This window comes from Pavona decussata, unplaced genomic scaffold (genome assembly GCF_977016875.1).
Source record: "Pavona decussata unplaced genomic scaffold, jaPavDecu1.1 SCAFFOLD_48, whole genome shotgun sequence".
Classification (NCBI taxonomy): Eukaryota; Metazoa; Cnidaria; class Anthozoa; order Scleractinia; family Agariciidae; genus Pavona; species Pavona decussata.
The window spans coordinates 4,850,931-4,866,641 of NW_028145470.1; the positions used below are offsets into that span (position 1 = coordinate 4,850,931).

General features: G+C 36.9%; 1 protein-coding gene and 1 long non-coding RNA gene across 4 annotated transcripts in view; one reads left to right on the forward strand and one right to left on the reverse strand.

Moving 5' to 3' along the window:
* Positions 1–15,711, reverse strand: part of LOC146481914 (uncharacterized) — a 147,104-nt gene that overhangs the window by 14,488 nt on the left and 116,905 nt on the right. The window lies entirely within an intron of this gene.
* LOC146481916 (uncharacterized) lies at positions 361–14,136 on the forward strand. Of its 3 annotated transcripts, none has more exons than XM_085107986.1 (6): positions 361–600; positions 726–800; positions 999–1,076; positions 6,935–7,075; positions 7,956–8,048; positions 8,828–14,136. In XM_085107986.1, the coding sequence occupies exons 1-6, from the start codon at positions 472–474 to the stop codon at positions 10,046–10,048; spliced, it is 1,737 nt and encodes a 578-aa protein (XP_084964112.1). In that variant the 5' UTR covers positions 361–471; the 3' UTR covers positions 10,049–14,136. The 3 variants fall into 3 exon arrangements, with proteins under 3 accessions (XP_084964112.1, XP_084964113.1, XP_084964114.1); XM_085107987.1 differs by having other exon boundaries at positions 8,831–14,136; XM_085107988.1 differs by having other exon boundaries at positions 8,834–14,136.

Below are 15,711 nucleotides of genomic sequence, written 5' to 3' on the forward strand. Positions count from 1 at the left end.
CTTGTAATATTTTTTTTTTGTTTCCAAAAACCAGCGGGTGTAACTATTTAATATCTACTTCGTTCACACGGAATTTCTCCCACAAAATTGTGAAGCCCTTAGCTAAATTAGTGATATGTAACTCCAATATGCTTTCTTAGCTTTAAAAGAGATCATTTTGTGAGACCAAACAAAAAACCGTTGTTAATTCGCTGGTGTTAAAAAAATAAATAAAAATAATAATAAAAACAAACAAGCAAAACAAACTTTGTTGACAATCGGTAATCTACAGGAAACCTATTATCGTAACTCGTGTAAACGTACGCAACATCCGCAAAATTTGAATTCAATTACGCAATGAACTTTTGAGCATGCGTGAATGTGCCGGTTCGTAAGCTAGTTTTCACTCCGAACAAATGCATTTGTAAACTTTCTCCGACATCTTGTTGTAATCCGTTTTTTTTGTTTGTGTTTGAGAAGAGACTCCGTAGAATGAATAAGTTAAAGCGAAGCCTTAGTTTAAGAAGTTCAAAACGGCATATTCCAGAGAGCGTCCGGCCGCAAATCTGGGAAAACGACAGCTATAAAGTTCGTAATGGAGGCGTAAGTTTCCCAGTCAAGGTAAGATCATTGAGAGCTTTGTTTTGCTGTACTCTTGGATTGCAAGCTTGTTATAGATCGTTGATATGAAAGTTTTACGAAGAAAATGAATTCCTCATTAACTGGAAGACGTATTGTTGGTTTAGTATGTTGGATCTATCGAAGTAACTGAATCAAGAGGGACACAAGTTTGCGCCGAAGCTTTTCGAAAGATGAAAGAGGTAGGTTTGTTGGTCGCTTTTTTAAAATTTCGTACCGATTTCATTAAAACTGAAACGGGGTCCTCTTCTGCTGAAGCCCTTTGCGAATTAATTGTTTCACTTCAACGCCGTATCGGCGTTCTTGGTCAGGCTGCAGACAGATAAGAGAGTCATTGTATTCATTAACTTTCTTGTTTCGATTCGTTACGTTCCTTTCAGCTTGGTACAGCAAAGAAGAAGCGAATGCAACTACTTGTGACGGCAGATTGCGTGCGAGTTGTGGATGAACATACTAAGGTAAACAATAAACAATAATATATATTTTGGCAGTAAGCAGTATGGGCAGAGCGCCGATTTATCGTCATGGAATGTGCGAATTCACAACTATTTAGCTTCAGTATAAAGCTTATCCAAGACTCGAGAACGCAGTCAATAATATTGCTATTAAATTCTGCGTTTAGATTTCTTTTAAACCAACTCAATCCCTTATGAAGTTAATTTTACGGTGTATCTAACAATGTATGATAAAACATGGATAAATAAATTACGACTAACCCAAAACTTGCAATCTGCTCTGTGAGTTCGAGAGAAATCGATCATCTCCCGATTGATTGAACACCCTGAGTTTTGTGAATTTCGACCTGATATTGGTCTATTGTCTGAAATCATGGTTTCCTTTTGGAAGTCGACTTTATTTTTTAATCATTTCCTAAATGTCTTGAGAATAATTTACGTGTAACAGCCCAAGGAATGGATTTTGATTTTCGTTGTCTGTTCCAACATGCAATCTAATTCAAACGTGAACGTACTCGTGTACGTATCGATCAATTTCAAGACGAACATTTTGCTTAATTTGTGTTTTAGAGATCCAAGTTTTGATTTCAGTGCATACGGTTGTCTTCGTAATAACAGAAGAAAAAAGCTAAAAATAGGTATTACATATTTCGTTTTGTCAGATAAAAACATTCGCCGGTTATACAGACTTAATTTATTGAAACAGCTGAAGTTTTCAAAGCGCTCTATAAGTTTACCCTGAGGGAAAAAAATGAATTTGAATTGCACGATATGGTTGAATAGTATCTTATGTAATCCTGTTCTCGGCTTGTAGGTGTGTTTGGATTTTAGATCATTTCTTTCTTCTCAGTCGTCTTCTAAATGCGTTTGGAAAATTCACTTCCTCAGTCTTGAATGATGACATGTTGTCATCCACATGTAATCTTACCATAACGTGGGTTTGGTTTTATATTCCCACACTGTTGAACTGTGACCGAATTAGAAAGGTATGCTGCATGGGGTGGCCCTCACCCTAAATGTCGAGTCAATAACCACAAGGAAGAGCTTATCGAACAATACAGTGTTTTGTTTCTACCCTGATTATAATTTCTTCCAGTAAGGTCTTTTCCCACAATCCTCAGATTGTAAGTTGATTTTGAAATTCAAATGAGTCAAGTCTATTGAGTGTTACTTTCGTACTGTGCTACATATACATGTATTGTGCCAAAGAAAGTGGCTGAGTTGGTAAATGAAACCCTTTTGAATTATGAAATCAGTACTCAAGTGAAAACCATTGAGCAGAACTTTTCCTGTGATGTTTTTGTCAGTACTTTACACGAAGAAAACACTTAAAATATAGTAAAATAATGCTCGGTCATGGGTGAAGTAAACTCAAGTTAAAGGGAGGGATGGGGCTCTAATTTAGTGTTGAGGAAGTGGTAATGTAGTCACTTCGGTCTCGTGGTTTTTTAAGGTGTGAAACACTTCCTGTTGCAAAATTTTGTCATTAAATGTATTGAAAGCACACTCAGAAAAAGGCAGTACCTAGGTCTTAAGTATACACACCCAAGTTGTTCAATGAGTTGGTCAAATAGTGTAACATTCACTGTGTAAGCTCTTATCCAAAAGATAAAATGTGTTGAAAAATGTCTGTGTAGCCCTGTCATGAATAGGACAAAATAGTATGTATAATAAAACATAGGACTGTTTCGAAATCGTACCAAATTTATTAATATGCAGTGCTTTTGCTCTGCTGGATAGAAGCCATCTGCTTGATAAAGTTATCTGCTCTTTGATCAGAATTGTGCTTGGACTGTCATGTTACAGAAAAAAAAATACTTGACACATACTTACAAGATGTTTCATCTATGAATATACCTCAGGCTGATGACAAGTAGTTGGTAAAAATTTCCAAATGTTTTTTATCTTATTGGATGTTTTTGTGTGCAACATAATGGTACAGTTTTATAAGTTTTCCTTTTTAGCAAAGTTTCTCTTGGTCGGGATATCTACACTGTATTGTACTAAACTTTTCATGCAATCACCTGATCGTTGTGCATTCATCTTGTAAGTATTGGAACAAAGGTCAATGGAATTTGGATACAATTTATTGTCACAACCATCAAAGTTATCATTACATGTAAAATTATTTAAAATTGATAGAAATTCATATGCAGTTCCTTACAACTTACCAGTACAATAATGTATTAGCATGCATCTGTTGTGGTTTAAAATTTATCAAACCAGTTTAATTTGTATTTTCCTTTGTGCAGTATTTATTACCGTAATCCGAGACAAAGAGAAATAAAAGTCAAACTGGTTTTAAAATTTTTTTAAATCGAAAAATTTTGAACGATAACACATCCATTCACGTATGCCCAGTCGCAACTTGTTGAGAAGTCAGCAGCCACAGAAAAACAAAGTTTCACTTGGTAACTAAATGATGCTTGTTTCTGATAATATTCATTGTTCATTTAATACCTTAATACAAAATATTTTTGTGTGCTTTGAAACGTATTTGTGCACCTCGTTAGAAGTTTGCAGAAGTTAAATCTACAAAAGTTACCCTCAAAAAGAACACATAAAAGAAGCATCTGAACTAGTAATCGGGAGATCATAGGTTCGACTCATGTCAGGAGAACTCGTGTTTCCTTTTTCCAAGTATGCCAGCATTACTCACTGAATAATACATCATTCTCAATAATTTCCTTGTTACAAAACAAATGTATAATTATACAATGTACCCAGCCTACTTTGTGCATTGTTATATGGTACATGTTGTTTGTAATGAGATGCCATCTTTTAGAATTGAAGCCGCTTTGTACTCTCAATCGTTTTCTTTTAGCCTGTGACTTTCACGTACAGGTATTGAGTGGCAAAAATGCTAGCTTAGATAAAATTGTCAGTGATTTTGCCCAACTCTAGCAAATTTTCAACCTTGCCAAAATAAAAGGATTATAGCTAGGATATTATCTAGCAGCAGCAGTTCTTTCTTAAGCAGATCTTGTGTGAGAATGGAAATTTATAAATTATGCAAGTTAATCAGAAAAATGACTTGCTCTCTCCAATGTGTGCTACAAATAACAGGAGAAGAAAGACATTTCACAGTCAAGGTGTTATCTTACTACTGTAATTACGAGCAGAGGAAATTGTATGAAATGGTGTTGTGTGTGCAATAACGAACAAGTTACAGCATGCAAATACAAATAAATAACCATGCAAGGTGATCTCTTGTGTAATGTTTGTACTTGCAGTCTGCATTGTTTGTATAGCCAGTGATAAGTTGGGTCTTAACCCATTACTGGTCTAATGTGTATTTTCCACAGCTTTATTGCCAAGGATTTTATTCTGAACTCATATTGAATCATTGTATTCAGAAAACTGATAAGACTTGTGATATAAATAAATAAAGCAGTTTATCAAATCCTGTAAGGAAGTATACAAATTCATGATTTCAGTGAATTTACTTTGAGTAATAATGAGATGCCATTTGTACAGTTCATGTCTTTTAATTTTAAAAATTGCTAGAATTTTATTCGTAATAATTTATTTCGAGAGTTTTAAAACACAGTGCAGATGTGTGAAATATCTTGTTATTATTGCAGCTTGTTATCCCTAACTTGGGATTTAATTAAATTTAGTTTTGATTTTCCTTTATAACTAAATTTGCTATGAGAGTCACTTGAAAGCAATAGGAGGCCATCAAAAAGAACATTATTTTTGTTTTTTCAAAATCATTGGGTTCTCTGTGTAAATTTCACAATCGCTTGGTGAGGTTTTAATCTTGACAGAACAACTGGATGTGATTTAATTAATATTAATTTTTGTATAGCAGTGGACAGTGGCTGACTCAAAAACAAGCAATATTTTATCCATCTGTTCAAATGCTAATTTTATAGCAAAAATTATTGCAGACCTTGAAAAAAGTTTTAAAAGCTAAACTTGTATTAAACTTGTTTATTTTTGCTGTATGTTTGTCTGACTAATTTTCTGGACTTCGTCAGGGAGTTTTGAAGTAATACTTAAACAAGCTTATCTTTATATCCAAAGCAAACCAGTGGGAAGTTTTCATGGATTTTCATATAGGAAGCAAGCTAAAATATAATGTTTTCCTAAGGCGTGATTAAGGTGTAGCCTATGTGGGGCGTATTTAAGATATTACAGATGCATAACATATTTAGTATTTTTTACAGGCCCACAAATTATTATAATGCTGTATAAATTTGTGACTTTGGAAAAAAATCTGTCTATCTCTGCTTTTCATTTGTCTGAACATTCTGGCTAGATCTGTCAGTTTGCAAATGGATGTGCTATTTTGAAGGAAGGGTTGTCATAGGTAGCCATCAGCTGACAAAAATCACCACGGCAACCTACTTTACTATCTTGTGGCCATTCTGCTTTGCATTTCTTTGTTTACCGAGTTGGTTACTTTGAAAAGGTAGCAGCCTGCTTTATAATTTTCTGACAGTTAACCCTCTGCAGGGATGGTTCCACAAAATGTTCATAATAGGCCATTTCTGGGTTGCTTGGAACCTCATTATGAAAGCGAGGATTTTTGCAAAGCTGTTCATGTGAAATTTACTTTTGTTTACATGTAAATGAAAACTAATTTTCATAATAAAAGCTATGCACAGAACCAAACTTTTATAATAGGGTTCAAAGCAACTTGAAAATGGGCTATTGTACACTTTAATATGGGCATATGCCAAGGAAATTAATAACTGATACACAGACGTTTAACCATTTTCTTCAAATTATTAGTCTATTCTAACAAACGGAAAGTGTCCTAAGGTAATCCGCCTTTGAGAATTTTCAAGAAATAACAATTTCTCTGTGTGAATTGCCTTATAAAAGGTTGTATCTTCTTGTTAATTGCTATTTACAGTGATGCCAGCTCAAGAATAACTCTTGCTAAGAATAAAATTTAAATTTGATTATGACACATTGATTTTATTGTTTGTTTCAACAATACACTCTTGAAATGATGAATGCAGGTCTTGATCAAGGAGCCCAATGGCATTATGTGTCAGACGCTTGAAAATTTGGCACTTTTCCTAAATCTCCCAATGGAAATTTGCGTTTTTTAAAATTTTCCTCTGTTTCCTCTATACAACTGGCTTTTTTCAACCCTTTCAAAACTCTAAACAGCTGATGTAGTGTTTTATTTTCTGATATGCTTGAGAAAACCTGGAAGTAAGGGGAAATGAGGAAAAATGTAATAAAAATGCAGATGACCAGTTGGAGACAGATGATGCAGATCAGGAAACCTGGCCATCTTTAATAATCTTGTGCCAACTCTCATGTGCCAACTCTCATCGGCCCGGTTGTTCGAAAGCCGATTAACGGTAATCCACAATTGAAAGTTAACCGAGGTTTTCAACTCGCTCATTAAAGATGATTTTAAAGGCTCGTCTTAATCTAATGGTAAAGAAAAGTCTAAGGCAAAACTGACGGACAAAAATCTTTTCGACGAATCCTTATGGATTAGTAACTATACTTCAGTCAAGGTTCACGTTAACCCAGGATTAGCTTAATCAGGCCCTGAATTAATCTGATGACAGTGAGCTATTGGATCAAGTCAGGGTTTTTGTTAGAGTGGAGACACAGGGACTATTACTTTCCTATTGTATGCTTCATTTTGGCTACTTTTACATTACTTACAAAGGGGTTAGAGCAAATCTACCGTGTGGTCCATGCTAAGTTAAATTTGGTCCCTCCTAAACAAATACTTAACAAAAACGCTGTCAAGTTACTGCCATTTTTAAATTCTTCATTTGAACAGAAGATTATTGGAAGAAATAATAAAATCAAAATTTCAATAATACTCTTGAGAGAACACTTGGCATGGCCTCATTAAATGCTGTTTACTTGTTTTGTTTCAGTCGCTAGTCATTGACCAGACAATTGAAAAAGTCTCATTCTGTACTCCTGATCCAAGTAACGACAGAGTGTTCTCCTACATCTGTCGAGAAGGAACCACAAGACGATGGATGTGTCACTGCTTCATTGCCATGAGAGATACTGTAAGTTATTCTTTCAAGTTTTTCCCTGTTGTACAGTCAGTAGTAAAATATGTGCATGTCTTAAAGTATTGCAGTCTAGCTATTCCAATTTGTTAAAAACTGGATCATTGCATATTGCAATTCCAGAGCTTTGATTGACAATCATGAGCCAATGTACCATCCCCGAGAAAAAGCAGCCATTACCTCTTTGGGGTAGTCCTTGCAAAATGAAATTGCCTGCAACTAGCAAATTTCTTGTTTGTTTTTTTGTGATCCTTTTCCTTTTTGTCAGAATGAGCCAACTTTAGAGTTCAATATCTCTGAAATTAAGCCTCCAGCTAAAAAGTAAAAACAGATCAAAGTTTATGATAAAATTAATAATGAGCCCATATGTGAAAATCTGGAGATCTTTTAGCATTTATTTTTTCGAGGAAAATGAGCACGTACACCCTTTTTCCTCCAGGACCTTCCGTTGAAGGGGTGCCAGGAAAATAGCCCTAACTGACTTCTGATAAACTGCTAAGATTCTCCTTCCAAATTACTTTGTGTTTCCTTGTAAAAGGGGGGAGAATTTAGCGGGACATCAAGAGTCACTCAGGGCCTTTTTCCATGCACCACTTCAATATTTTTATTATTCCACTCCTGTCTGTTTAGATTATCGTAATCAACTTGTGGCACATACCTTATTGGCTATATTTCATCTCATATCCAGTTTGTGCTCGAAGAAAATGAGCCATGAATATAGGAAAGGCAAAACTAAATTTTGAATCTCTTCTGGTTTTTCGACTTCTTTCCTCAGTACTTAAAGTGAATTACCTTTGAATTGGTTAAGGGAAAACCTTAACCGGCCCACCAAACATCAGATACAATCATGACCAAACCCTTTTTTCTGCCTTGTTAGGGTGAGCGTCTAAGCCATGCTGTTGGCTGTGCATTCACTGCTTGTCTTCAGAGAAAACAGAAAGCTCAAGCTTTACAGCAACAGCAGAAGGAGGTAAGATTTGAAAGTGGTTATAAATTAACTTTGTTGAAATCATATGGTTTGTTAAAATTGATTGCTGTAGATACTATTCATAGAAGTAACATGCTATCTCAACATTCAAGAGGAACAAAACAAGATTATATTCCAATTGTAAATAAAAGGAACTACAATGACATTGAAATCTGGTCCATGGCTCTATGCACATTTGAAGCAGCAGACCTGCGCCTTTTAAAAGCTCTATTTTCACTGGACCCTGATAATCTGCAGCTGCATCTTTTTTAGGGTTGGGAGAATTGTTCTGTTGTTTGTTCTTTTGTTCTTTCAACCAGCAACGTAAGACATGAAAGCCACACCTCCAACATTATTATACAATGCATGTTGTACAACAACAACATTATACACTTAATGCATGGTCCCGAGGGAAACAGTTTGTTTTGTTTTCCTGAGAGTCCTGATGTTTCTAACTGGTTTCCCGAGGGTCTGTACGTACATTAAGTGCTTTGTTATATATTTAGACTTTCCCTTCAACAATCACAGCAAAACAAACAAACAAACAAGCAACTGAGAGGGCAACAACTGCGGAATTGTATCCCGTTCGGGATACATTTGTATTTGATCAGGGGCACGTGACAGAGAATCAACCAATCACAGTGCTCGTTTTGCTTAGTGCAAGTCTAGGTATATAACAATGTAATTTGTACAACAAAGTGGCATAGGTGTTTTGATTTTGAGACATTTTTACAACAACTTGACAGTACTCACATCTCTTTTGCTCTTTTCTTTTGGAACAGCAGCAGCAACAACAGCAGGGGGAGCAAGAACCACCTTCTGCGGCAGCAGCTGCAACTCCCAGTCCTGCTAGTACCACACCATTGGTGAATGGCACCAGTACATCAACTCCATCTCCACAACAACCCTCACCAGGGAAAGTCACCACTCCTTCCCCTAACCTCACCCCCACCCCCACCCCCACCCCCACCCCAACATCAACTACAGCTCCCATAGCTGCTGCAGCAGTACCATCAAGTGTGAGTACAGCTCCAATTAAGAATGGTACTGTGGTGTCTACAACGCCGCAGTTGCCATCACCTGGCCAACCAAAACAAAGTAATACAGCTACTCCCATTCTTAAACCACCGCCATCGGTAGCACGGCCACGTCCGCAGCCTTTCAATCCTTCACCTTTCACTCGTCACATGTCTCTGCGGTATCGGTCGAATCCTCTGTCTTTTATTCCTCTGCGTGGGGACACAAGTGGTTACGAGACTCTGACAGAAGAGCCATCAGTTCCTCATTTACCACCAGCAGTTGATGCCCTTATGCTGCAGAAGAACACCCCGGCTTCCTCAGGAACACCTGTCCTTCAACCCACCGTCCAGCAGAGTAGTACTCCAAGTCAAGCAGGCACCATGTACAATGGGCTGAGTGCAAATTCATCTTCAGCTGCACCAGCTTCCAGCACTTTATTGAACTTAACTAGAGGGGGCAATGTGCCCAGCCAGGCGGCACCATTACAACCATATGCTGTTCCTACAGCTTCTTCTATAGCCAATGGGCCCACACACTGGGGCACCACAGCTCAACAGCAGCAACAACCACAGGTACAGCCACAGAGAGCGCGTAAAGTCTCAGAAGCTGAAATGTGGTTAGCATCAGCCTCCGCAGACACATCCGCATCACCAGGGACAGCGGTACAACCAAACCAAGGCCTACTTACTACTGTAAATCCATTCGCGGAAACTGCATCCCAGATTGATGCACTGTCAAATGCGTGGACACGTGATTTGCGAACCACTTTACCAACAAGTTCCTCGTCTCAGCCTGGGAATACTTCCTGGTCATCCTCACCTTGGGCACAAAGCTCTGCACGCACGACGACTGCAGAAGATGAGTTCGCATCTTTCTTTGGATCTCGGCAAGTGAGTCCACCTCCTAAAGTACCTGTCTCTAAGAAGGATTCCAATCCATTTAAATCACCTACCGGTAAACAGGATCAAGTATTTTGGGTGTGACAAGCTGGATAGTGAGGTGATAACGGTCATAAAAGAACATGTTTTTTGAAAGAAATAGTTTTACATCAATTGGGTAGAGATATGTTGGTCAGGAGATGGAAACTGTGTTTATTTTATAAATGTTTATTATTTAGTAACCTTCATACGTGTATTGAAGCAATGTAAAGACTGCCCCCAGAAGCTTGCCGTAATTCTATTCAACCAGAAATTCAAAGGGGGATTATTGTGATTCTAAATATTTGAGAAGGGAAGTACCAAGGGACTGGTTGAAGTGGATCTTCTTAGTACAGTTTTATATGAGACTGAATAGGTTGTGGGAAAAAAGATATGAGAATTCTGGGGCAGGGAAGGAAGGGTGTTCAAATCACTTAGTGCATATGCAAGTTTTTTTTGTCCATTTTTATCCACCTATAAATCACACACAAACTGTGCAAGACTCAACCAACAGTTGCATTTTTTATTACGGTAACCACAAATCATCGCAGCAGGCATCTTCAGTTAAAAAACAAAAAAATTTAGCTTAAAGCGGTGCCAAAAGTTCGTGATAGTATGCCTTGATTGGCAGATTTCTATCCACATTGTTGGTGTCTGTAGTTTTACGGTCTGTTGACTGTTGCTGCAATAATATTATTATCATGATCGACAGCTGTTTAAGAAGCAATCCTTTGTTGGGTTTTGAAGTTCAGAGTTTGTATGTTATTGAAATGTGAAGTAAATCTTAGAATTATCTGTAGGTGCTTATGTATAGGCCACAATTTTTAACCCTTTCAAACCCCAATGTGGCCAGCATCTAGATTCTCCTTGTTTTATCAATGCATAGTCAAACATACAGGTATTGAGAATACAGTGAATGATCTCAAGGATACAGTCTTGATCTTTTCACAACTTCTGTCAACTAGCACCTTAGGAATATATGGAATCCAGCAAGGAGAATTTACATTCAGATAACAGAGGTTAAAGGGTTAAAGACAACATTTGAGAGTGTTGTGGTCTGTGCAAGCATTAATTAATTATTGTTTTGTTGTTTAATTATTTTAATTAAGTCTATTTTAGGGATGAAAAGAAAGTATGTGGGATTTTGCACAAAGTTTTCTTGGTGGAATAAATTAATAATTATTCTTATGTTAAATTTTAAGTTAGTGCGGTATAGGTAGACTTACAGTAGTCTTCTGCTCTCACAAAGTATCATTTTTTGCTAAATTCTCTATTGGAAAGGTATCTTAGGCCTTTGTTAGACACCATATCCTTCATGCGCTGGACCATCTGGTAAGGCAGGGGTTCAACAGTGTTACGGTGTCGGAATCAATTTGGTTTGGGAGATTTGAATTAGATACAGTAAAATCTCAAGGTACGGCAGAGCTTGTCGGATAACACGATGTTGGAGTGACTCTGATTCATATGCCGTAGCTTTCATTTGATGAACCATGCAAAAATTACTACATGCATTTTTTGATAAAATGAGGCTGGTCATTCGCTTACCCCTGATGGTGCAGTCAGTCAGAATGAATCTTATGTGCCAAAAAAAAAGTTTGGCAAATTTGGTTTGACAGAACGTACAGCATTTTAATCAGCCTTCCCTCGAAGATTGGCTAGATTCAAACTTGACTGAAAAAAGTGGGCTGTTGGAATCAACTATCCGTGCCAAAGCTGAACTTCATTGTGTAAGGTACAGCATATGAAAGGTAGAGCATCTGAACAGGGCCTGACATCCCCTTATTAAATGGCTAAATGACATTGATATTTTATGTGACTGTGTATTTATAACTGCATGGCTAAGTCAAGTAATGAGTTACTGATTATTTAGACAAGTACGACATCCAAGTGATAGCGTAATTCTTAAATCTCATGAATGCATTCAAAGCAATAGAGAGTGTTTTTAAAATTGGCAGAGTATGTGTTGCAAAGTTAGCTTTATAGAACAAATTATCCTTATCACAAACTATGTGACGCCAAATCCTGTTAAAACTTTTTAGTCATATTAGTAACTTACGATAATATTATTTTATGAAATTATGTGGATGTTTTCAGAACCTAACAAGGCAGGGCCTAGTTGGACTCAGTTTTTCTAAAAGATGCAAGTACAGCCAGTGTTCCAGCTAGGCTGAAATAACTAACACTGAGGTAATGGTATTGAATAAATTTGGATACTTTGGCTTAAACACATAAATTTTGCATGCATTCATATAAATTTCCATACATCTTTATTGATTTGGTTAGAAATGACAAAACATTAGGTTGAAGCACCCTGTCTTTTTGGCTTAGCTAGAAAACAGGTCAACTGTAACGAGAGCTGGCTAACTGATCCAGACTTGATCTAAGCACAATTTATTGATAGTATTTATTTTTTGTAAGTTTGCCATTATGGAAGTTGATAAATTCCATTGCCAAAATGTTTAAAAAATAACAACCTTATTACCTCGGAGTAAACAGCCTGTTACTTTTACATGTAATATTTTAGAGTGTTTTCTACTTCTGGGCTGTAACTTGTTTGAGCCAATCCATGCTTCAAAAATTGTGACAAATGTAAAATGGTAGCAGAAGTGTATGGTAAATTCATAAGCCTTAGGTGTTCTTTGCAGTGCATTTCCAAGAGATAAGCCTTGTCTGAGCTGTTTCTTTGCAGACTACCCTTATCAAAATTTGTTTTTTAAGAGATCTAGTCATCATTAGTTTCGGGTGGGAGGGAAGGGGGAGGGAAGGGGGAGGGGGCAGGGGGGGGGGCATTCTTTAAGAATTTTTCAATGTCCAAACAGATTTTATTGTCATTTACAGAGGGTTCCTTCTTTCAGGGAACTGTAACTTCGAGAACTTTTCAGTATTTCTTGAATTCGAAAATCTGCAGAGTTTTTCATTTGAACCATGCTATCCATACATCTATTATAATTATTTTGATAAGTAAACTTTTCAGAGACTTACAAATACGTAGAAGATTACTTTAGCTAATAACAGTATTCTGTCCTTTTTTAAAAACCTATATATTTCAATCAGGTATTGGTGAGTGTGTGAATAGTGAGCGTTTTAAAGGCTATCCTGATTATGATAGGTAGCTACCATGGGAACTGAAGCCAAATTTCTCTCATTGCATTTTAGTCACGTCATATATAATTTTTGGCAAGCTATAAAAAGACTGGAAACAATTGCAATCCGGCCACTTGACCTTACTTTGCAAAGTGAATGGCTTAATGATAAAACTCAGAGTGCTTATATGACATCTTAATTGTATTTGACGTTACTTAACTGCAATGAATAGATAAAGTGTTAGTTGCATTGCAGCAGTAGTTGCAATGTAATGCAGCACTGCATTGCGACAGTGGTTCATGTTATTCTTCAAAGTGTCTTATTTTGAATTGCTGTCAACGTTATCCTGTGCTGTGCTGCACTTTGAATGCAAAGCAGTTTTAAAAAAAGGACAGGGAACACCTGTTTTTCAGTCAAACACTTTGTAATACAGTGTGCTTTGAGAAAGGCATTGCCAAAGTTGTTGCAACAATTGCAGAAGCTAGAACTTGGTTTCATGTCAGATGATAAGCTAGATTAAAATAACATTACAAAAAAGAGCAAGGGTGTTTTCTTAAGGGATGATAAAGATCTTAAGCAAAGTTCGTACTTGTGATGTAATATTATTTTAAAGAAGTGCAAAATAATGTTACTGTATCAAGTATTTTGTAATTATGTACCTAAACCAATGTACAAATGCTATTAATAATATTATTGCACTATAATTAGATAAACTTAAGGGGCATTTTGGTGTTTCAATTTAATTGTGCTATTGTTCTTTTTAATGTCTCACTCCTGATGTGCAATGCAGTTCTGTTAGAGAATACAACAAGCATGAGCAAAAATTTAGCCTTGCCTTTGACTTATTGGTAAAAAGATGCTCTTAGTAGACAATTAGTTTAAGTTGTGCATACTTCAATAATCATACTTGAATGTAAAATAACTGAACTGGGTCTTAATAATCTCCTTCATTTAGTACCAAGCCTTGGAATTACACTTTGCATGCCCTACTTCGAATGGGAAGAAATCCTGGAAATTCCGAGGTCTTTCCCACAAAATTTTTGGTGGGTTAAACTTTGTCAAGAAAATAACCAGGGCCCAGCTGTATAAAGCACCTTAACCCTTCAAGCCCCAGTCATGACTAACATCTAATTTTTCCTTACAATCTTGCTGGTTAATGCTTGATTCAACATGTAAGTCAGGAGAATAAAAGAAATAATCACCAAAGATGAAATGCGTTGTTTTGTTGGACAGAATCTCCCAACTAGTAACATAAGAAATATACGGAGGACAGTTAGGAGATTATACATGTTGATATGTTGATATTGGGGCTGAAAGGGTTAAGATGAGTGGAAGTTTTCTATGCCGCCTTTCAAAGGATTTCCTCGTGCTCTCTTTGTGTCCCCTGTATTTAGTAAACCACCTTCAGTTGAGACACCCAAAATAGCTCTCAAGCTAGACTTGCCCAAAGTCGTCTTTTTATGCACTCCAAAAAGAGAGACAAACGAGCGACTGGACTCCCACAAAAACGGACTTTGAGAAAATCTACTCTCAAGCAAATCCTTCAGAATACAGGAAATGATTGCAGGGAACTCCCACTTATTTTAAAGATGCTTTATGCAATCCCGCCCTGGAACAAGTTATATACTCTTTGGACAGGTGCATTTGTGCAAGAAAGTATTCCAAATGAGTGTAACCCAAACAGTGGGTAGCAGGTTTTTGTACACTCTGATTGGCTACTGAAACTACATTTAGTATTTTCTGTACACCTCTAATTTTGTGACTGATATATCCATTCTATGGTTGGTTTGTTTGTTTTTTTTTTTTGGCTCTGCCGTTGTTTTTCAGCCAATCCTGTTATCTGTTGTAAGAGCTGTGTGAAAACGTACGTTTTCGAGCAATTTGTCTGAAGTAAAGTGCATCCACTGGTTTGGATACAGTAAAACAATTATTTGTCTCCGTGTCGATGAAAAGCTTTACTCTCCACCTCCATTTTGTAGTCAAATTTCAGCCGTCTCCTCCCTCTAACCCACAGGAAAGGAAAGGGTACCTCGACGAAGAGTTGAATGACCAAAAACCTTAAATTTCCTCAATCAATTTTTGAATAATTGGATCCATTGCAGCATATCATCCTAAATCATCTTAACACTTGCTCTTTGGATAACTTTTGATTCAAATCTCTTCCAACATCGCGGCGGCGAATGGTTCTTGATTTTCCGTTGCTCTTTGTAATTGGTTAACGCAACTTAACTGAACCAATTCATTTTGATTTTGATTTCATTATACACGTTACAGAAACAAAATACGAGAGGAAGAAAAAAGATTACAGAGAAAGTGGTGGGGAAGCCCTAGGAGAAACCATAGTACCATAGGGCTTATGCGCAAACTGTTCTTTTTCACATAACCAATTGGTTTTCCTGCCGTGGGCCCTGGGTGAATGATTTGTTTGGGGTTTTCCGATTGGACCATTACCTTGCAACATGACCTCACCAATCATAGCACACGTGCTGTTTTTTTTTTCACCAATCAGGAGCAAAACCAAAGTCTAGTTACATGCTGATTGGCCCATTACTATATTTGCACTTGCTTTGTTTGAAATCGTATGATAGTTACAAGACCTTTGTTAAAAAATCGTCAAATATATTTCCTACGCTGAGAATAAAGCG